Consider the following 21,785-nt stretch of genomic DNA (forward strand, 5'->3'; position numbering starts at 1 on the left):
TTTAAGTAAAGAAAAGAAGGAACTATTTCTTTTTTTTTTTTTTTTTAAATTTTTGACAGGCAGAGTGGACAGTGAGAGAGAGAGAGGAAGAAGGAACTATTTCAATTCTCCCTATTACCTCTCTATGCCCCCAAAGTAGACATGATGGGCTAAATAATGCCAAGAGTTTCACATTCTTTTATTTATTTATTTATTTATTTATTTATTTATTTATTTATTGAGTTCCACATTCTTATCCCTGGAGCCTGCTTTGCACGACAGAGGAGGTTAGTGTGTGATTAGTTCAGGTTTTTGAGACGTGAAGATTATCCTGGTTTGGGAGGTGGTCTCCGGGTAACGACAGAGGTCCTTCCAAGAGGAAAGTAGGAGAATCAGAGTGAGAGAGAAGCAGTTGAAGACCTTATGCCGCTGGCTTTGAAGATGAAGGAACGAGGGAGGAACACAGGTGGCCACTGCGAACTGGGAGATAAAAAGAGGAATCGTCCCGTCAAGCCGCTAGAGGGAGCACTCCTGCCAACACCTGGAACTGGGGCCTGGGAGACCCGATTTCGGTTTTTGACCTCCACAGTAAGTAGGAACATAGGTTGTTGTCTGAGTGTGAGACTCTATTACAGCGACTGTAGAAAACTGATGGGGCGTGGCTGCTGTGCTGCCGCAGGCGCTTTCTCGAATTCAGCTAACGAAGCGGAAAGGCGGTAGAAGCGAGGGCAGGCCGAAGCCTCGTGTTGCAAGGGTTGACTGTCGCACTAGGAAAACCCAGTAGCAGCTACGGTCCAACAATTAAAAATCATAAATAGGACCCAAATCCGAGAGTCAGGAGTCAGGCAGAGGCCGGGTTTGGAAGAACAGCGATAAGAAGCAGGAAGAAAGGGCAGAGGGTGACTTCACAAGAAGTTATCAAAGTCGCTAAGGTCACATTTAGTTGGCCGTGGGCACCAAATGCTCAAGGAAGTTCCAGCTGACTTCACTGATCCCCTAAATAATGGGATATCTCAGTGACCGAGGACCTGTACCAGCGAGCGTATGCATTTATTTCATTCGTCCTATAACCCCGTGAGTTGAGTGTTAGAAGCCTTGCTTTACTAATGCAAAACCATTCAGGGAGGCCCAAGGTCACGGAAAACATGTGGACATGAAGGTGGGATCAGCCCTGTCTCTCTAACCTCGGGAGCCCTGCTCTTTCTCCCACCTTCCTTTCACCGACTGAATGATTGTACACACAGCTGAAAGCAGGAAAACACAGTGACATCTTTTGAAGCGCTCACTCCATCAGTGAGAACTTGAAAATGAAGTTAAATATTAAACGGCCAAGCAAGTTAGGCTGTCTGCTCCGAGAATGTGGGGGCCAAACCTGGTGCTGTCTGCCTGCCGCGTGCCCCATTATTTATCCCTGTGAAACACTGCGGAATGATTTGAAAGGGAAGAGGGGACAGAAACTCTCTCCTTCTTCAAGTTAGCGCTAGAATCTAGGGATCGAAATACTGGTTTAATGGTGCAGGTAAGTGCTTTTCTTCTTCTCGGGCAGGATGCTAACTGTTGACCTATCAGCCACCCACTGGATGGAGGGAATGCCTATAAGGGGAGTTGGAGGGAAAATGTTAACAGCAGTCCAGGGAGCTCTACCTGGGCTTGGTCTCTGCTTACAACACCAAGGAGAGATTTTTCTCAAAATGGAACTGATTCCATCCAGATGCGACAGCGAGGCCCGGAGGGACACTAATGGACACTGCGGACGATGGTCATTTTCCAAGGACACCGTGAGTATTCACTGTGATGCCTCGATTCAGACTGGCTTTTGCTCCAAAGCAACGCGATAGGGCTCTGGGGCTGTGACTAGGGAGTGTCTGTAGCCTGCTGTACTTACAATTGCTTCTCATGAAAGGGAGGCCATGACTGAAGGCCAGAGAACTTGTATGCTTGGAAGGAACACCTGGTTTTTGTCCTTGGTGTCTAGCTAGAAACAGGTGCCCAGAGGTTATGATTAACACCTATTAGTGCTATGAGGGTTAACTGGAGGAGAAAGACTCAGCAAAGGTGTATCTCCCAGGCTGTTCCAAACACAGCTGGGCTCACCTTGGCTCGGAAGGCACAGCCTGGCTGGGAGGGGTGGGCCCTCCTGCACAGCTCCTGGCCAGCTGGGTACCCCCATGGTCAGGGCTCCCACAGCACCTGGGCGCTGCTGAAATCCTATTTCCTAGAATTGCCTACTGTCTGTGCTCAATGCACGTTTTCTTTTTTTTTTTTTATGATTAAATTTGTAGGTGAATTGACAGCATGAAACAAATGTATGCTGGGATAGCCTATTTAATTTAATACCACTAATCCCTAAAAAAGGTAGGAAGGTGATGACACAGACCCCAGTTTTACTAACAATTTTAGAGGAAGAATTTCTTCTTCCCTTGTTTTCTCACATTTATATCAAGATGCGTCTTCTCCCTGCCCCTCTTGTGGATTCCAGGCTAGAAGAACCCACTTTTAAATAGAAAAGCTTAAAACTAATTTAACAGCAATCAAAGGCGATGTTATAGCAATACATTCTACTTGCTGAAATCTGCTTTTGCACATGGAGCTGAGAGGGCCGGGCCCCAACATTGTGATTGTTTATTATTATTGCTGTTGTTAATATCAGTACTATTTTACATGACAGCTTTCACGCTTTGTTTTTACTCCAAGCAGCCCTGTGTAAAACAATTAACGCTCCCAGAGTTTGTGAAACTTGCTCTGGTTTACGTAGGCTGGGAACGGCAAAGCAGAAATCAGTTCCTGAATACCCTCTGAACAGCAGGTTCATGCCCCTTGAACTATGTGTAACATTTACTCTGAGTAAACTAGGAGACTGGGCTAACAGAGATGATGCAAGATTTTAGGGGCTGGACTTTAGGGGATATCTCAGGGCATAAAAAGATCATTATAACAATGAGTTCTAGGCTAAGAAGAATAGGGAAAGAAATCTACTCTTTAGTTTATGCATAAATCATAATGTCTATGTTATTAATTTTGTCCTGGGTACAAACTATACTTTAATATAAAATTATTTTTCAAATATAACATTTTCCTTTAGCTTAATCTCAACTCAGTTTTTCTCTGTCTACTTACAACTTCGATGCTAAGATTCATTGTTTTTCTAGAAGTGTCAGTAGATAAACTTATATGGTCTTAATTTTTTTACAATTAAGCTAAGGATTTTTTTTTAAGATTTATTTATTTGAAAGGCAGAGTTACAGACAGAGGGAGAGACAGAGAGAGGTCTTCTATCCACTGGTTCACTCCCCAAATGGCCACAATGGCTGTAGCTGACCAATTTGAAGCCAGGAGCCAGGAGCTTCTTCTGGGTCTCCAATGAGGGTGCAGGGTCCCAAGCACTTGGGCCATCTTCTACTGCTTTCCCAGGCTCATTAGCAGAGAGCTGGATTGGAAGTGGAGTAGCAGGGACTCGAACCAGCAGCTAGAGGGGATGCGGGTGCCACAGGCAGAGGCTGAATCTGCTACTCCGTAGCACCAGTCTCTAGGCTAAGAATTAACTGGCCATCTCTAAGTGCATATTAACGACATCATTGTTCAGACCTCAGACTTGCATACGCTTCTGTGACTATTTTTGAAAGACAGTTTCCACTACCATGTCACAGGAAGACCCCAATTTAGAATAATTTGGGGTGTTAGACTGAGTTCTGTATTTCTCTCCTACAAAGGATACAGGGAAACTAACAAGTGAAATTAGCTATTGAAACAAAGGTCAAGGTAGTATTTGAAATCATCAAAGCTAAGTTGGGCTTTTCCTCTCTGTACCTCAGACAGCACTGGAGAGTGGAGAGGATAACTGGAGACACGGGTTTGTGATAGAATTCCACTAAGATAGAGAGCAAGAGAAAGCAGCTGTTTCCGTTTAATGTCCAAAGCTTGAAGCTTTCTCATCATTAGTTTCATTCTGGAATAATGATTACAGCTTGATTTAAAATGGTATAAATTCAGATGCAGAATAACCACAGATGAGGTTAAGCTTGTCTTAAAATGCTATGACAACGAAGGGAAGCAGTGTTTGCAGGTGGAAAAAGCAGTGCAATGGGCGCTTGGAGACCTGGTGCTGGCCCTAAGTGCTGGGAGGCCTAGGGCAGCTGTTCATGCCCCCTGCACCCCAGTTCTCTCATCAGTAAAATAAACAGCTGGGCCAGAGGACCTCCAAGCCCCTCTCTGCTCTAGCGATCAGTGTTTTGAAGATTCACTGGAGAGGTGGAGTATAAATCCTTGCAGCTACATGTACAGTTAAAAAAGTGTCCGGCAAATGACGGATCTTACATAACAAGGACAATCAAATAGAAAATGGTCCAAACTCCGAGGCTGGACCCAGGTGCTTCCAGCTAGGATCTAAGTGCAGAGCACTGAGCCCAGCTCCCAGTGCTGTCCAGATGTTAGCCGGCCTTGAAGCAGGGCTTCCACGGCAGAGTGACAGCTGACATCTACCCTGGTTCTGACACCTTCCTGCAGCAGTTGGGCCTCCATTTAGGTCCGTTGCATTCAAAAGAGAAAATTGAAAAATTTGGATGAGAAGACCTTATTCTCAGAATTCTAGAGCAAACAGAGCAAGTCTGGGCAAACAGAAAACCATCCTAACCACCCTGATGAAGCCTAATGATTTCTCTTCTAAATATGCTCTGTGTCTTCCAGGTATGGCAATGATAAAGAATAAAATGACTGCCCTGTCCATAACCCAGACATTGCCTCTGCTGGAGCTGTGTGAATCTGCTTCTCTCATGTTTGTGAATGTGTGCAATACATCTTGCCTTGTACTTGAGTGCAAGCATTTCTCTAAAGTGACTCAGTGTCTTTGAAAACACTATAGTAATACAGTCCATCAAACTCATCTTGCCAAACCCTTTTTGTTAGGTTCATTTGTCTTCAGCGTTGTCATAACTAATACTACAAAGTATATTTTGGGACAAATCTCTTTGTATTTTCGTTATGATCCCTATCCTAAGGTCATGGATTATGAAAATATTTTTTAAAGATTAGTTATGTACTTGAGAGATAGAGTTACAGACAGAAAGGGGGAGACAGAAAGAAAGATCTTCCATCCACTGATTCACTCCACCAAATGGCCACAACAGCCGGAGCTGGGTCAATCTGAAGCCAAGAGCCAGGAGCTTCTTCCTTGTCTTCCATGCAGTGCAGGGGCCCAAACACTTGAGCCATCTTCCACTGCTTTCCCAGGCACATTAGCAGGGAGCTGGATTGGAAGTGGAGCAGCCAGGACTTGAATGGGTACCCATATGGGATGCCAACACTGCAGGCCATGGACTAACCCTCTGCACCACATCAAGGGCCACAGTTTTAATTCTTAAAGCATCACTCAGAAAGGAGCCATGTCAATACTGAACAGGTAAGTTAGTTAGGGAATTTAAGGAACTAGCTGTAAGTCACAGAGCTGTGTGACTCATGGCCAGATTCCCTTATACAACTCTAGTTGTCAGGGCCAACGCTGTGGTATGGTGGGCTAAGCCTCCGCCTGCGGCACCGGCATCCTATATGGCTCCTCTTCCAAACCAGCTCCCAGCTTGTGGCCTGGGAAAGCAGTGGAAGATGGCTCAAGTGCTTTGGCCCCTGCACCTGCATGGGAGATCCAGATGAAGCTCCTGGCTCCTGGCTTCAGATCGGCTCAGCTCCAGCCATTGCAGCGATTTAGGGAGTGAACCAACAGATGGAAGACCTTTCTCTCTGTCTCTCCTTCTTTCTGTCTGTAACTGTACCCCTCAAATAAATAAATGAAATCTTAAAAAAAAAAAGTGATTTAGTTGTCAGAAATTGTAGCAGGCATGCATGGTAGAACATGAATCATTTGGCTGCGGTGAGTCAAAGCTTTAGCAGTGCCAAGAGGAGGCACGATTCGCAGGAGACAACTGTGTGGCATGTTGTGCATTTTGCTTTTCCCGTAGATAAAAGCCTGCCGTGGTAAGACAGATTCGGGGAAGAGGGAAACTCCACCACAAAGTGTGGTCCCATTTCCCGGAGCAGCTAAATGGAGGAGAAGTCTCCCAGCAGGAAAGGTAAACCACCATGCTTGTTTGCAGGTTCCTTACCAAGCAGCAGGTGCTCGTTTCTGGTGTTCCTCACACATCCCTGCTCTCTTCTGCTCCCCATTCCACCGTGCCACTCGCTGTCCTCCGGAGACCCCATTTCAGCATGATGTCAGCCCAGATTCCAGTCCCATCCTGTTAGCGCTTGCATTTTCCCTAGGATGCCCCATCGAGTTGTCTATCAGAAGTGAAGCCAAAGGATCACTAAATCCTGGAGTCTACGGACAGGAATGAGTCTTGAAAGTAATTTTAAGCAACCCCCCAACCTACACACAAATCCCTGCTCTAATGTCCTTGCCAAGGGACTGGCTGCTTTTCCTGGACTTGGAAACCTACAGTAATAGGGAAACAATTCTGCAGACCACCAGTCCTACTCCTCAACTTATTTGGCCATTAAAAATTTCTTCCACTGGGGTTGACACTGTGGCCGAGCAGGTTAAGCTGCCACCTGCCATGCCAACAGGGGCTCCACTGCTACACTTCTGATCCAGCTCCCTGCTAATGAGCCTGGGAACACAGCAGAAGATGGCCCAAGCACTTGGGCCCCTGCCACCTGTGTGGGAGATCTAGATGGAGTTTTAGACTCCTGGCTTCATCCTGGCTCAATCCAGTCCATTTCCACCATACAGGGAGTGAACCAGTGAATGGAAGATCTCTCTGTATCTCCCTTTCTCTCTGACACTCTGCCTTTCAAAAAATAAAATAAATCTTAACAAATATGTTCTATTAATTTTTTTATCCATTTCTTTGCATTTTATCCCTTTATTTTCCTTTAATTTCTGTGCTCCAAATAGGCATAAAAATCTTAATTGTAATTCACATGGGAATCCTTTCAATATTTCAATTTTTTTAAAGTTACCTTTGCAACATATTAAATATTCCTCCAGCACCATTTCATCTACATATTTAGTAAAAGTTGTTCTACATATCAGTTTTTTTAAAGACTTATTTATTTATTTGCAAGGCAGAGTTATAGAGAGAGGAGAGAGAATTTTTCTATCTTCCAGTTCACTCCTCAGATGGCCACCCAGTCAGGGCTAGGTTAGGCCAAAACCAACAGCCAGAAGTTTTATTTGTCTCCCTTGTGAATGCTGGGGCCCAAGCACTTGGGCCATCCTCCACTGCTTTCCCAGGTCCATTAGCAGGAAGCTAGATCAGAAATGGAGCAGCTGGGTCTCGAGCAGGGTGAAGGCATCCCAGGCAGCGGCTTAACTTACTATGCCACAACACCAGTCCGTTTTTGTTTTGTTTTTAAGTGGAACATATGTGAAGGCAGGGGTTAGTGACACCCAGCAAAATATCCCAGTGGACATTACTCTAAGGTGTTCATGGAAGTGGTCACTTCTAGTCAGATGGCTTAAAACAGAACACTGGTGTGCAGCTCGCTTGGTCCAAAGGTGCACTCTATGTGTAAATGCTCCCACTTTGTGGTAGGTGAATGAGAGTAACAGAAGGGCTGCAGCACTGCCTTGCAGCCCGGAGGTGGATTTTGTGACAGCTTCTGTCACCATCTCCCCTGAGCCCTTCCTTTTTGAGCAACATAACATGAGGCCCTTGCATTTGGGTTTTTCCTCTATTTGCTATCTGCTTCCCACACCTCTGAGAGAAGTCCATGTCTGCTCTTCTCAACTGTAAGGTTGAAGATTGTCTTGAAGCTAACCAAGGACCTTCGCAAAGGAAGGGTTGGAGTCATCTTGTCTTGGGTGAGAGACAGACAGTGAGACAGCCTGATGTTAGGTGAAATGCTTTCAGATTTAGCTATGGGGGGAGAAGTGGAGGAAGGGGGTCTCCTTGAGGCTGCTCGTCACACACGTCTGTGTTGTCCAGGCGCAGACTTCTGTTCCTTACGCTATGGGCTGGCTCTCATCATGCACTTCTCCAACTTCACCATGATAACCCAGCGAGTGAGTCTGAGCATCGCGATCATCGCCATGGTGAACAGCACCCAGTGGTCCAGTCCATCCAATGCTTCCTTCGAAGACCCTCTTGCTGACACCCTCAGCAACCCCAGCAGGCCCATCAAGGAATTGAATGCAAGGGTAAGTGTGATGGAGCATAAGATTCTTTGTTGAAAGGGAGAAAAAAAGTCAAAAGAAAGTCTTGGATCTTTACTGTGCAGAGTATAGAATAATGAGCTTTCAATGAAAAGGTAAAAAGACTGGAATTATCTTTCTCTGAAATACCATTTACCTCTATAATACTAATAATCTTTCATTGAGATTTTAGGATTATAAGATGGGGAAAATATGAAAATTCTAAAATGGAAAACTGAGAAATTAGTTATTGTCCACTGGAAAACAAATTATGTCTAGGCCCATCCTTCTGGGTTACCCAGTTCTATCCAGTTTTCTGCACCATTCCTTGTTTTTGACTTACTTACAACTCTGTAAATTCTATATGATGTGTAGAAGTGCAAATTATTCTTATATATTGCTTTGCAAATGACTTCTTTCTTATGGAAAGTCAACTGAAACTCTCCTCCACTCATCACCTGTACACCCCCTTGTAGAATAAGCCACTTTGCCGTTGGTTTACAATTGGTTTCAGCTCTGTATGTGTGATTCTTCAAATTCTCCTTTGGCACTGAGGCATCTTACTGAATCCCTCACTAAACAAAGAGTTGAATAAAATCTCTGTCACACATTCACTTTATATTTCTGGTCATTTCATGTCATTCTAAATGCTATAAGTGTACTCTGATTTTTTCAGTGAGTATGAAGTTTCTTTTTTCTTATTTTACTTTTTAAAAAGATTTGTTCTTATTTGAAAGACAAAGTTACATAGTGAGAAGGAGAGAGAGAGAGAGAGAGAGAGAGAGAGAGATCTTCCATTCCATCTGCTGGTTCACTCCTCAATGGCCACAGTAGCTGAGGTTGGGCCAGGTGGAAGCCAGGAGTCTGGAACTCCATCCGGGTCCCCCACATGGGTGGCAAGAACCCAAGCACTTGGGCCATCTTCCAAAGTTTTCCCAGGTCCAGTAACAGAGAGCTGAATCAGAAGTGGAGCAGCCAGAGTTTGAACCAGAGCTCATATGAGATTCCCCATTGTCCCAGCTTCATATTTCCAGTAATTTTTAAAATTTCAATTCTCTCAATTTTGTTTTCACCTTTCTTTTATTTTACATAACCTACAGAAGGGGCACTTCTGTAGGCACTTTAACCTGCTGTGTCATAAAACCAGACCCTTTTCTCTTCATATAAATCATAGTCATTTTTCAAAGGATAGTTAAGTGCTGCTTCCTTCCTGGGACCTTCCCAAATTATACTTGTGTTTTCTTGAAGTCCCTGTTTCACTTATATATTCATCCTCAAATCATCAGTCATATATGTTGTATTTTTATAGTTACTGTAAATGGATAAAATATCTCTTATATTCTTTGGCTGTCTAATTATAGCATGATGCATATAGCTAGAAAACCACTAAAAATTACTTATTGAGTTGTATCAGAAGAAAAATGAGACCTTGTTCTTTTGTAAGGGCAGACCATAATCCCCAAAATTAATTTTTCTTCTTAATTAGGGACTGATTTTGGTAAGAATTGAGTACAATTGTGTTTTCCATTTTCTTTAAACCATGAGTCGCTATGTCACCCAGTGTTTACAAACAGTTATATAGGAAGTCTTATACAGATGGAGCAGCTCTCAAGGCTCTTTCCACTTACTTCTTCCTGTCATCTACCTATGAAATCATCTTCTTTATCTCTTCTCATTTCCTTTGGTTTTCTCTCCTAATAGAAGCACATCAGTCATATAATTGGGTGGGATTTTTCTTTGTCTTTTTTTCCTTGTTTTTACAAAGGCTGGGAGGATATCTAAATTAGAGTAAAAAGTAGAGAAAGACTAGAATAGATTTTTTTTTTTGACAGGCAGAGTGGACAGTGAGAGAGAGAGAGAGACAGAGAGAAAGGTCTTCCTTTTCCATTGGTTCACCCCCTAATAGCCGCTGCGGCCGGCTGATCCAAAGCCAGGAGCCAGGTGCTTCTCCTGGTCTCCCATGCGGGTGTAGGGCCCAAGGACTTGGGCCATCCTCAACTGCTTCCTGGGCCACAGCAGAGAGCTGGACTGGAAGAGGAGTAACCGGGACAGAATCTGGCACCCCAACCAGGACTAGAATCCGGTGTGCCGGTGCTGCAGGCGGAGGATTAGCCTATTGAGCCAGAGCACCAGCCTAGAATGGATTCTTTATAGTAGGTCTCATCATCCCTAAGCAACTCTTACTCCAAAGCTGACTTTAAAAAATATTTATTTATTTATTTATTTATTTGAAAGTCAGTTACAGAGAGAGAGGGAGAGACAGACAGAGGGAAGTCTTCCATCCACTGGGTCACTCCCCAAGTGGCCACAATGGCCAGGCAAGGACAGGCCAAAGCCAAGAGCCAAGAGCTTCATCCATGTCTCCCACGTGGGTGGCAGGGGCCTAAATATTTGGAACAACTTCTGCTGCTTTTCCCAGGCCATTAGCAGGGAACTGGATCAGAAATGGAGCAGCCAGGATATGAACTGGTATCCATATGAGATGCCAGCTTTGCAGGAGGCAGCTTTACCCACTGTGCCACAATGTTAGCCCCTAATGTAGACTTTTATAAAAGGACTTCTTAGAAAAGAGTTTTTCTTTTGCATCCTCTCTTTCTCCCCTTCCCCTAGGCCTCCGTATACCAATGGAGCCCAGAGACTCAGGGTATCATCTTTAGCTCCATCAACTATGGGATAATACTGACCCTGATCCCCAGTGGATACTTAGCAGGAATATTTGGAGCAAAGCAGATGCTTGGTGCTGGCTTGCTGATCTCATCCCTCCTCACCCTCTTTACACCATTGGCTGCTGACTTCGGAGTGATTTTGGTCATCATCCTTCGGACGTTCCAGGGCATGGCCCAGGTATCCAGATACTTTACTCATTTTCAGTGGTAAACAGAGTCCCGGGTCCTGTGAAGACTCAAAAGTCATGATTTCCTTTTCAGGGAATGGCATGGACAGGTCAATTTACAATTTGGGCAAAATGGGCACCTCCACTGGAAAGAAGCAAACTCACCAGCATTGCGGGGTCAGGTAGGTGCGCACACAGGGGCCCCGGCTGTGTGACCTGTCCCATCCTATATGCCCGGCCTTCCATGACTCAGGCAAGCTGCTGGGAACAGGGGAGAGAGGAAGGAAAACGTATTCATGAGAAATCCAACAGTTCCATAACAAACGAGAAGGATTCATCGGTGCTGTAAGAATCCTGAGGCTCCACGGCAGGAAACACCTTGCAGGAAAAAGCTCGGAGCTCCCAGAATTGCACGGATGGAGAAAGAGCGAGTGAACTCTATAGACACCATTTTAGCTAAGATGTTGAAGTTATGAACTGAGACTACCAGGACTTGGAGTAGTAAGGAGAGAAATGAGGCTAGAAAGTAAAGCTGACAGTCTTCATAATTATGAACTAATTAAGCATCACAACAGCCGTCTCCCATAAGCACTAAACTCTCACTTTATACACAGGAATCAAGGAAAGTAGAGATTAAGAAAATTGCCTAAATACAAACAGTCAGCATGTGGTAGGGGTGAGATTTAAGCCCAGGTAGTCTGGACCCAGAATAATGCTTAATTATCATATTAGCCTGTCTCTCCGTGGTATGTGGGGCTTCAAAGGCATTTATAGCTTTATCACTGCTATTTCCCCCAGCCAGTTGAGAATTTGAGGATACTTCAAATGTTCTGTGAAAAGTGGAACTAAAAGGTAAGTTTAGTACTGGGCATTTGGCCTAGTGGTTAAGGCACTTGCATCCCATATTGGAGTGTCTGAGTTCAAGTTCCAGCTTCCTGCTAATGTATTTCTTGGAGAGAAGCAAATGATGGCTTCAGTGGTTGGGCTTCTGCTACCCAGCAGGGAGACCTGCATTAAGTTCCCATTTCCTGGCTTTGACCTGGCCTTGCCCCAGATGTTGTGAGTAGTGACACAGTGGGTGGGAACTCTCTCTCTCTCTCTCTCTCTGACCCTCTGTTTCTCAAACAAATTCATGCTTAAATACTTTTTTTTAAAAGATAAGTTTATTTTGGTGATCCATGCATGCTTCTTTCATAATACAAATGTTCTATCAACTTTTTGAAGATTCCATACCTGCATGAATTTTAAATTTTTTGTGATAAAATAAACTTGTCGTTCAAGTCCATATTCTGTGAACTTCTGGAGAACTTTGATATGGACCAACAGATGCACTTGAAGAACAGGACTGAGGCTCTGTTGATCTTCAGACTCCCAGCTCCAGCACCCGGCCTCATCCCCTGGACTTCGATCTGACAGCAGCCCTCCTGCCGTCTGCCATCACCATTGTCTCCACCCCCTCTACTTCCAAATACCTTCAGCTGGTCTCCCTCCTCCAGCTTGGTTTCCCCCAACCTTCCCTTTGCATCAATGCCCCACTGTCTTCCTAAAGTAAAGATGGGGCATTTCTGCTCACCGGCTTGAGAATCTCTAGGATGTCCTTTGTGATTATGGAGGAATAGTAACCTTCAGGGCAGAAAGATGCTCGCCATCTGGTCCTGACTAGCTCCCTATTTGACTTCCATCTGCAAGCACGACTCCAGACACTGGCTGCTGCCCACACACATCTGCACTTTGCTGCCCTTGGCTGGGCTCCCACCGGCTCATGCTCCTGGACAGTTCTCTGCCTCTGCTTATCTTGCCAAAATTCTTTCTGCTTAGCTCATCTCAGAAATTTCTAAACCCTACAGGCATTATCCTTATCAATATTTACAATGCCTTTGCACATTGCAGTTTCATTATTGTATTTATATTCTACATCAATTTTTTTAAGTTACAGATTGTGAACATTTAGTGGGTCATACAGACAATGGAGTGGGCCAAGCCAGGGTTTAAAAAAAGAAAGAGTGAAAATGAATAGACTAGAATAGAAAATGTTGGAATGCCTTGTCCTGAAACTTTTATTTTAAATATTTATTTGAAAGGCAGTGCAATAGCAAAAGAGGGAAAGAGAAAGGGGGAGTGGCTAGAGAGGGGAGAGAGAGAGAGACAGAAAGAGAGAGAAAAAGAATATCTTCCATGCACTGGTTCACTTTCCAAATGATTGCAATAGCTAGATCTGGGCCAGGCCAAAACCAGGAGCCAGGAACTCCATCTTGGATCTCCCATGTATGTGGCAAGGGCAGAAGTACTTGGGTCATCTTCTGCCACCTTCCTGGGTGTGTTAGCAGGAAGCTGGATGGGAAGAGGAGCAGCAGGGACTCAAACTGGCACTTCACTATGGGATGTTAGCTTTGCAAGAGGCAGCCTAATCTACTGTACCACAACACAGACTCCAAAACTTTTGTTTGAGGGGTGTGTGTATGTGTGTGTCTATGTGTGTAGTTGAGTGTATGAATGTTTGGGCATATTTGCTTGTGTGTTGTGTTGCCATATGAGATGCACTTCTTACTGTTGGTCTCCATAAAACATATACACACATATAAATAATTACATAATATACATATAAATATATATATTTTAAATGTAGATTCCAAAATCTGCGTGTGTTACACTTGTGATCGTGAAGTTGGTTCACATTTTTTCCTCTCCAGGGGACCAGTGGCAAGAACTGTCTCATGAATTTTCTGTTAGCCTTTCCTTTTTCACTCCAGCTGCATGTTGCATTATGCCAGAAGGTAGCTGTGTTCATAAGGCCAAGTGGGGGGCTGTACCTGCAGAGTTTCCGTGATGAACTATGGAATTAGGTCACTTTGGTGTAGAAGAGCAGTTGAAACCAGGGCTGTGTCACTTTATTTATCCATTGTAATTACTTCTCATGACTTCACTGGAGGAGGTTTGGGAGCAGGAAGACATCTTGTCATCATCCGGGAACTCATAGTCTGCCCTCACGCTGTGGTGACAATGTCCAGTCTTGTTTTTTCACGATTTTCACAAGTGTTTCTTCTCTTTCTCTCTTCAGGGGCAGCGTTTGGGTCCTTCTTCATCCTCTGTGTGGGGGGACTGATCTCACAGGCCTTGGGCTGGCCTTTTATTTTCTACATCTTTGGTGAGTCACTTCCTCTTAAATTAGAACATCTTCACTTCCCAGGCATCTGTGTTGGCATATCACCCACCTTCCATTCACCTGAGAGAAAGTGTCCTCTGTCAAGTGGAAGATGACAGGGAATATTGAGGATTAGGTTCATTTAAAAAAAAAAAAAGATTTATTTATTTATTTATTTGAAAGTCGGAGCTACACAAAGAAGGAGAGGCAGAGAGAGAGAGAGAGAGAGGTCTTCCATCCACTGGTTCACTCCCCAATTGGCCGCAATGGCTAGGAGCCAGGAGCTTCCCCGGGTCTCCCACGCAGGTGCAAGGGCCCAAGGACTTGGGCCATCCTCTACTGCCATCACAGGCCACAGCAGAGAGCTGGATCAGAAGTGGAGCAGCCAGGTCTCAAACTGGCACCCATATGGGATGCCGGCACTGCAGGCAGTAACCTCACCCACCTTGCCACAGTGCTGGTTCCTAGGTTCATTCTTAATCTAGTCCAACAGCCTGAGCCAACACCCTGCTGGTGGCCCGGGAAGCCCATGCACCAGCCAGATGGCTTGTCTGCTCATGGAGTGCCAACTTCTGGGAAACCAGTGGTGAATCCTTACTCTCCTGCCCCGAGCAGCCGCAGCAGAGTCTCTGCCACCACCTCTGATATGCCCAGGCTGATGACTCAGTGTGGTTAAGATGTGACATTGGCTGAAGACAGCCTCAGTGTGTCTTCATATCTTGTATATGATTATTGTTTCTGCCAAAGATGCCCTTAACATATTCTCCACCAGATGATTCTTAGAAATCAACCCACAGGTCCCCTTCCCCATGAAATCTTGGACTTACCCCATCAGATCCAGCCGATCTCCTGTTTGTGACCCTTACTGATATCCTCTCTCTAAGTATGTGGGTGTGTAATTATTTATTTCCCTATTTCATCTCTCCACTAGACTGTGAGATATTTGAAATAAGGAAACCATTATAAAATGTTTTTACTACTTTGATGCAATCATAGTGCCTGATTTTTAGCTTTAAATAAAGAAAGGATAAAGGAGGAAATTAGAGGGGATTTAAAGGCTGTTAGTCCCCAGAATCTTCACATAGAATCTTCTTCAAATGGCAGGTCCAAGTAATGAGAGAAGTTTCCACTGAGTTCTGTTGTTAGTGCTAAATGGTGTTGTTCAGGTGCTGGCTTGTTAGTGATGCTAATCCCAGGTCATTCTGGTTTGCACATGTTAACCAGGTATTATCAAAATATATGTATTCTGGGAACCCATATGGTTGTATAGCTTAACTGCAAATGGCACTGACTTTCGCAAATGTATTAGGAAGTTTTCTCTGCCACATTCATTTGAGAGAAGGTTGTTTCATGTATGTGGGACAGCTCTTCTTCAGTCCTAACTATTTCAATCTTCCAAAGCAAGACACTAATGAGTATTTTAAGAAGTTGTTGCTAAGGGCCAGCATTGTGGCATAGCAGGTTAAGTCTCTGCCTGCAACACCACCATCCAATATGCACCCCAATTCAAGTCTTAGCTGCTCCACTTCTGATCCTGCTCTCTGCTATTGGCCTGGGAAAGCAGTGGAGCATGGCCCAAGCGTTCAGGCCCCTGCACCTGCGTGGGAGACCTGGAAGAGGCTCCTGGCTCCTGGCTTCAGTCTGGTCCAGCCCTGGCCTTTGTGGCCATTTGAGGAGTGAACCAGCAGATGGATGGTCTCTATCTCTCCTTCTCTGTGTAACTTTGCTTTTCAAGTAAATAAAATAAATCTTTTTTTTAATAAAAAAATAAAAAGAAGTTAGTGCTAAAAACTTATAATACTAAAGCTACCGGAACCTCAAGGGTAATTGATCAGCTATGTAGTGTCCAAGCTCATGCTATCTCCAGAGGGCTCCACAGTTGACAAAGGCAACTCCATATCTGAGAGGTGGTATCTGGAAAGCACTAATGGAAAAAGAAGAATTGTAGAATGATTGAAGGAAGGAAATGGGAAATTTTATGCCCTTATGGTAGAACAACCATGACTTGATTGGTGTGATAGGGGAAGATAGGTTTTTCAGGGGAAATTCCATGTGCACACAACACAAATCCCCAAAAACTAACTTTGCCCCTGCTTCCCAGGTAGCATTGGCTGTGTCTGCTGTCTCCTGTGGTTCACAGTGATTTATGATGACCCCTCGCATCACCCCTGCATAAGTGCCAGGGAAAAGGAATACATCATGTCCTCACTGGCTCACCAGGTACAGTGCACTCCTTCTGCCCAGGTCTCCAGACACTGTGGGTCTTCCAGGTGAGGCGCCAGTGGACCTGTTCTAATACACATGCTGATTAAATATTTCCTTTCAGTCCAGTTCTCCTAGACGATCTGTCCCCATAAAGGCTATGGTCAGATGCCTACCACTCTGGGCCATTTTCACTGGGTTTTTCAGCCATTTCTGGTTGTGCACCATAATCATAACATACCTCCCAACGTACATCAGCACTGTTCTCCACGTGAACATCAGAGATGTGAGTATACTTCTTGTACTTCTAGGAAAACACAGACACTAGCAGCAAGTGTCGCCTGTTCAATGCTGCCTATTATGTTCCAGCTTTGCATATAACCATCCACTTGGCCTTCACATAGACGCTGTGAGAGGCAGTGCAATGATTCCCATTTTACAGGCATAGAAATGGGACACATATGTGAGATAATTTGCTGAGTTTGCACAACCACTAAGTGGTAGAACTTCTGTGGCCTCTGTGTTCCTAAACATTATGCAACACTGTCATTCCAGCTGGTTCTACATTTTCTCTTGGAATTCATATTCCTTTCCCTGGAAACCAGTGAGATGCAGGTGTGGGTCCAGTAGGCCACACTCTTCGAGTGTGGAAAAGGATTCTGGATTACCCAGAACCATTAAGCATGTTGGGGATGGGCTAATGGCTGATCTGTGTAACTGATAGACTCTGATGCCCTGTGGACCTCCCTAACTATTCTGTCTAAATTTCCTTCCTTCAGAGTGGGGTTTTGTCCTCCCTGCCTTTTATTGCCGCTTCAAGCTGTACAATTTTAGGCGGTCAGTTGGCAGACTTCCTTCTGTCCAGGAGTCTTCTCAGATTAATCACTGTGCGCAAACTCTTTTCATCCCTAGGTAAGGATAGATGGCTGGGTTCAGTTAACAAATCCAATTCCGTGGTCTTGAAAGGGCTCCTGACAGTATGTCCTCGTTGCCTAGGGCTCCTGCTTCCATCGCTATGTGCCGTGGCTCTACCCTTCGTGGCTTCCAGTTATGTGGCAACTATTATTTTGCTCATACTGATTCCTGGGACAAGCAACCTGTGTGACTCGGGTTTTATCATCAACACCTTAGATGTTGCTCCCAGGTAAGACCGTTACCTGTTGCTCCCCCTCCTCCAAATCCTTCCAGTTGTGTTTGATCTCAGTTGTCACCATGTAAATCTTTCATGTGGACATGCACTGGAAGATGGCAGAATGACAAATAACTAGAAATGTCAGTATGTGGCCATGACCTAATGTGGCATTTTTGGAACAACAGTTCCTGATACAAAGCTTCTCAAGCTTCCCGATCAGAGGTTGTACTGTGTACACTGGAAAAAGGCCCAGAGATAAGTGTTTTTGGACAAGTTTCCAAGAGTCGACCATATTAGCTACTGCATTTGTAGGCCTTTGCCGTGAACCAAAAACTGGTCCTATATCCAGACGTGGCATCCCCCCAACTATACACCAGACAAGTCCTGGTGCTGTCCCCTCGTGCCTGGGGAAGGCTAAGGCACAGAGGTTAAGCGGTAAACCCTTGGTCACACACAGGCAGAGCCAGGATTTGCATCAAAGCGGTTTGGCTTCAGAGCTGGCTTCAGAGTTGCGCAAACACCTCCCATGCTGAGCCCTGGGGTAGAGGAACTCAGCTCCCAGGGAGATGACATTGTTATTGACTCAGGGGACAAGTGATTTCAAAGCTGGCAAACACATTGCCCTGAAGGTCTCTAGGTGAACAGAGAACTGCATTACGCACAAAGCACTTGCCATTAGACCCACACTGCACTGAAGCTGAGTTGCTACAGAAGCCGTAGGCAGCTCTCTGTATAAACTCATCTCCCCACAGATATGCAAGTTTCCTCATGGGAATCTCCAGGGGATTCGGCCTCATCGCAGGCATCGTCTCTTCCACGGCCACGGGATTCCTCATCAGTCAGGTCGGGCACGTTCTCGAACACCTGCGAAGTGGCGGATATTGCTGTAGGCATTGGAAAAGCACACTGCCCTCTCAAGGATTGTGAGGTCTGCTGGGGCAGTCAGCATGATGTCCACACGGTTCTTCTGTTTGTGGGAGCCTCTAAGTCACACACTGCTAGGTCAGGTTTCCAAGGGGAAGAGAGATAATAGCCCCATTTCTCAAAATGAACAGATATGCAATTGATGACAGTGTGCTGTTGGGGCAAGTGTAACTTCCTAGACTTACAAAAGCATGAAAAAGTCTTGGTTATGGCCAGAGTGAATGGGGTATGTCTGGCAAGTAAGAGAGGCAGAAAAGGAAGATCATAGAAAATCTGTGTATAATAATTCCAATTTTAAAAAACTCACAAAAGGAGATAGAGAGCATCCCAAGGCCAGTGTGAAGAGAGACTAAAACGTGGATGAGAAGGCATTGGCTGAGAGAGTGAGGGCTCTGAGGTTGGCTCTGGTTATGAAGTGTGGGCTGGGAAGAAGCAGTAGAACCAGGCTGGGATGGGAAGATGGACATAAATCCAACCTATACAAAAAAAAGCTTTGTTTTGTTTTCTATGTTATCTCTATGTGATCCAGTTTCCTCATTTATTTTTTGACCAAATCACTAGGAATACGCTGTGATTCTAATGCTGGAAGTGAACTGTGATTTATCAGGGCTTAGTGAGAAGAGTTACCCAGGTAGAACTAACACAACTTTGGTTACATTGTGGTTTTCATCTTCTTGTGATAGACATCAACAGCCAAAAACAACACATAAGCATAAGCATGAGATCTTCCAGCTGCCATTTTGGGCATAATTTTAAGTGAATAAAAAGAGAACTACATTTTCATGAAGGTGGAAGTGCAAATTTCCTGAAATACACTGGTGCCATTGCATTTATTTTTGTTTAAAGCAATATCCACTCCAATTCAGAACCCAATGTGCGTTCTAGAATTGCATTGCTTCCATCAGTTTCCCGTACCTTTTCTGATGACGTGCGATGTTAACTGCCCACTGCCTAGTTACTGTTCCCTGTATTCTCGGTGGTCAGGGTTGCGAAGTGGAGGATTTCCGGAAATGAGGAAGGAACTCGGGCCTTGAGTAATCTGTTGCTTGTCTGCAGGATTCTGAGACTGGCTGGAGGAATGTGTTTTTCCTGTCTGCTGCTGTCAACATGTTGGGCCTGGTCTTTTACCTCACATTTGGACAAGCTGAAATCCAGGACTGGGCTAAGGAGCGGACCCTCACCCGCCTCTGAGGATGCAGAGTTGCCGACTTCAATGTAGAACTGACCGTTCCCGCCTCAAAGTTTTTACTTCCTGCTGTGTTTTCATGTTCCTGACCAGAGACAGCAGTCCTCAGCTCTTGCTTGAGCGTTAAATTTTCCAGGGAGCCTCTGAAATACACTGGTGCCTGGGCTCTTGTTTTGAGGTGAAGTCTGTATGCTGCTCATTGTCAGGGTCTTCAAGAAGTTCCACACTGCAGGCAAAGTTGGCAACTGCCAGACAAATTGAAAAAGTCAATCCCAATTGCCTTTGCGCTTCCCTGTTTGGAAACTACTAGATGAATAAATCTCTGTGTGAAAATAATCACTAATAAGTACCTTCATGGGGGCGGTTATGGACACGAAGAAGATCCGCTGAGATTTATAGCCATATGTTACAGAGCTCAGAACAGAACCGAATTTTAAAGCTGTAATCCACAGAATTAACATCTATTTTTTTTATACATTGTAAAAGCTGGATGTTTATTTATGTGATTAAATCTATTAAAATTCACATGCTAAAATTAAATTTTCAAATTATCTAGATTGGAATTATTTCCATCAGGAGAAACAGATATTTACTTATCCTAGCTAAGTGCCAGAAGATTAACGACCAGAAAATTGCTAAGGACAGATTAAATGCATGAGGTGAACTAGAAATCAGGAACAGAGATGGGAGCCTTGGCAAGCTTGTTCAGTGTGGAAAACGGATGCCGGGTGGGGTGGGGAGTGCAGGCACTGCCAGAGGGGACAGTGAAACCCTTGCGGCTACAACGACAATGGAAGGGAGGGGGCAGAGGCCTCAGCGGTGGGGATGACGGAGGACAGAGGTAATGTGACCATTTACATAGAGGGAAATTACTAAAGATGTAACCAGATGAACAAAGGCGTAAGTATCACACAGGAGAGAAGTTCAGCATCTCCCCCCAAATAACGGAAAAATACCATCAATCCTAAAAGACCCCTTGAAAGCAGAAAAAGATGACTACCTTTTTTCCATATTACACATTTTCTCAGGATACAGCACCACTATGGCAGGAACTGGCTTTGGCTCCTGCCACTGAAACACATCTTCTAGGGAGATTTCACACACTGAGCTGGATCTCTTTTGCTACAATTTTCCTAGAGAAGTTTCTACATATTTAGAATCCCAGTAGAGCCACGAGGACTGGAAGCTTGGGTCAGTTCTGCAGGTGAAGACACTCTCCTGAGGCAAATCAACAGTGGGTGTACTAAGAAATACTGTATCAGGCCTTGAGGGAGATACTAAGATGAGAACTCACTGGTTCTGCTTTCTGGGTATTTGCAATATGTAGAGAAAAGAGATTTTGTAGAAAGCTAAGAGAGAGAGGGGTAGAATAATGGACTAATGGACAGATAGATTATGTACAGAAGAAAAAAAAAAAACAGAAAAAGTAGACAACCCAATAGAAAAATGGGAGAATGCCTTGAACAGACATTTCATAAGAAAGTCTAAGTGTTTTATGAACATACAAAAAGACAATTCATTAGTCATTTGAAAATAAAAACCACGTGAGATACCACCAGACACTTATCAGAACAGAGTTAAATGAAAGAATGAAAACAGCAAACACTGGCAAAGGTGTGGAGCAATGGAACTTTCAGGCACTGTAATTGTGAGTGTAAATTAGAACTCTGCAAAGCTGCTAGGCAGTGTCTCTCAAAGCTAAATGTACAACCTAACGACTCACAGCTTCACTTAGAAAGGCATACATCCAATTCACTGACTCATGTACAGCACTGTTCACTGGAGCACTGCCTATAATAGCCCAAACAGGAAACAACTAAATTGCCCTTGAAGGGAAGAATGAGTAACTATATCACAGACTACTGATATAGCAATAAGAATGAACAGATCTCAGTAGGCAATTCAGAGGGTGGTTCTCAAAGACACAATGAAAGAAGTCAGAGTACCCTCTTCTAAAGATTTGTACAGAATGATTAGAAACAGGTACAAGTACTCTACTTTAAAAAGTCAAGGGGCCAGTGCTGTGGTGTAGCGAATAAAGCTGCCCCCTGCATTGCTGGCATCCCATATGGGTGCTGGTCGAGTCTAGGCTGCTCCATTCCAATCCAGCTCTCTGCTATGGCCTGGGAAAGCAGTAGAAGATGGCCCCAGTCCTTGGGCCCCTGCACCCACATGGGAGACCTGGAGGAAGCTCCTGGCTCCTGGCTTCGTATTGGCGCAGCTCTGGCTGTTGTGGTCATCTGGGGAATGAACCATCAGATGGAA

At 44.5% G+C, this 21,785-nt stretch overlaps 1 protein-coding gene across 2 annotated transcripts; it reads left to right on the forward strand.

Annotated features, from left to right (window-relative positions):
• The first annotated feature begins 1,335 nt into the window (after positions 1–1,335).
• SLC17A2 (solute carrier family 17 member 2) lies at positions 1,336–20,060 on the forward strand. Of its 2 annotated transcripts, XM_062185130.1 has the most exons (13): positions 1,336–1,498; positions 1,691–1,757; positions 5,928–6,038; positions 7,896–8,107; positions 10,712–10,945; positions 11,029–11,116; positions 13,993–14,079; positions 16,178–16,296; positions 16,403–16,564; positions 17,058–17,190; positions 17,275–17,422; positions 18,163–18,253; positions 19,391–20,060. In XM_062185130.1, exons 3-13 carry the CDS (start codon positions 6,011–6,013, stop codon positions 19,523–19,525), a joined length of 1,437 nt encoding a protein of 478 aa, XP_062041114.1. In that variant the 5' UTR covers positions 1,336–1,498; positions 1,691–1,757; positions 5,928–6,010; the 3' UTR covers positions 19,526–20,060. The 2 variants fall into 2 exon arrangements, with proteins under 2 accessions (XP_062041114.1, XP_062041122.1); XM_062185138.1 differs by lacking the exon at positions 18,163–18,253.
• Positions 20,061–21,785: the final 1,725 nt, after the last annotated feature.

The sequence above is a fragment of the Lepus europaeus genome, chromosome 3, assembly GCF_033115175.1.
Source record: "Lepus europaeus isolate LE1 chromosome 3, mLepTim1.pri, whole genome shotgun sequence".
NCBI classification, from domain to species: domain Eukaryota; kingdom Metazoa; phylum Chordata; class Mammalia; order Lagomorpha; family Leporidae; genus Lepus; species Lepus europaeus.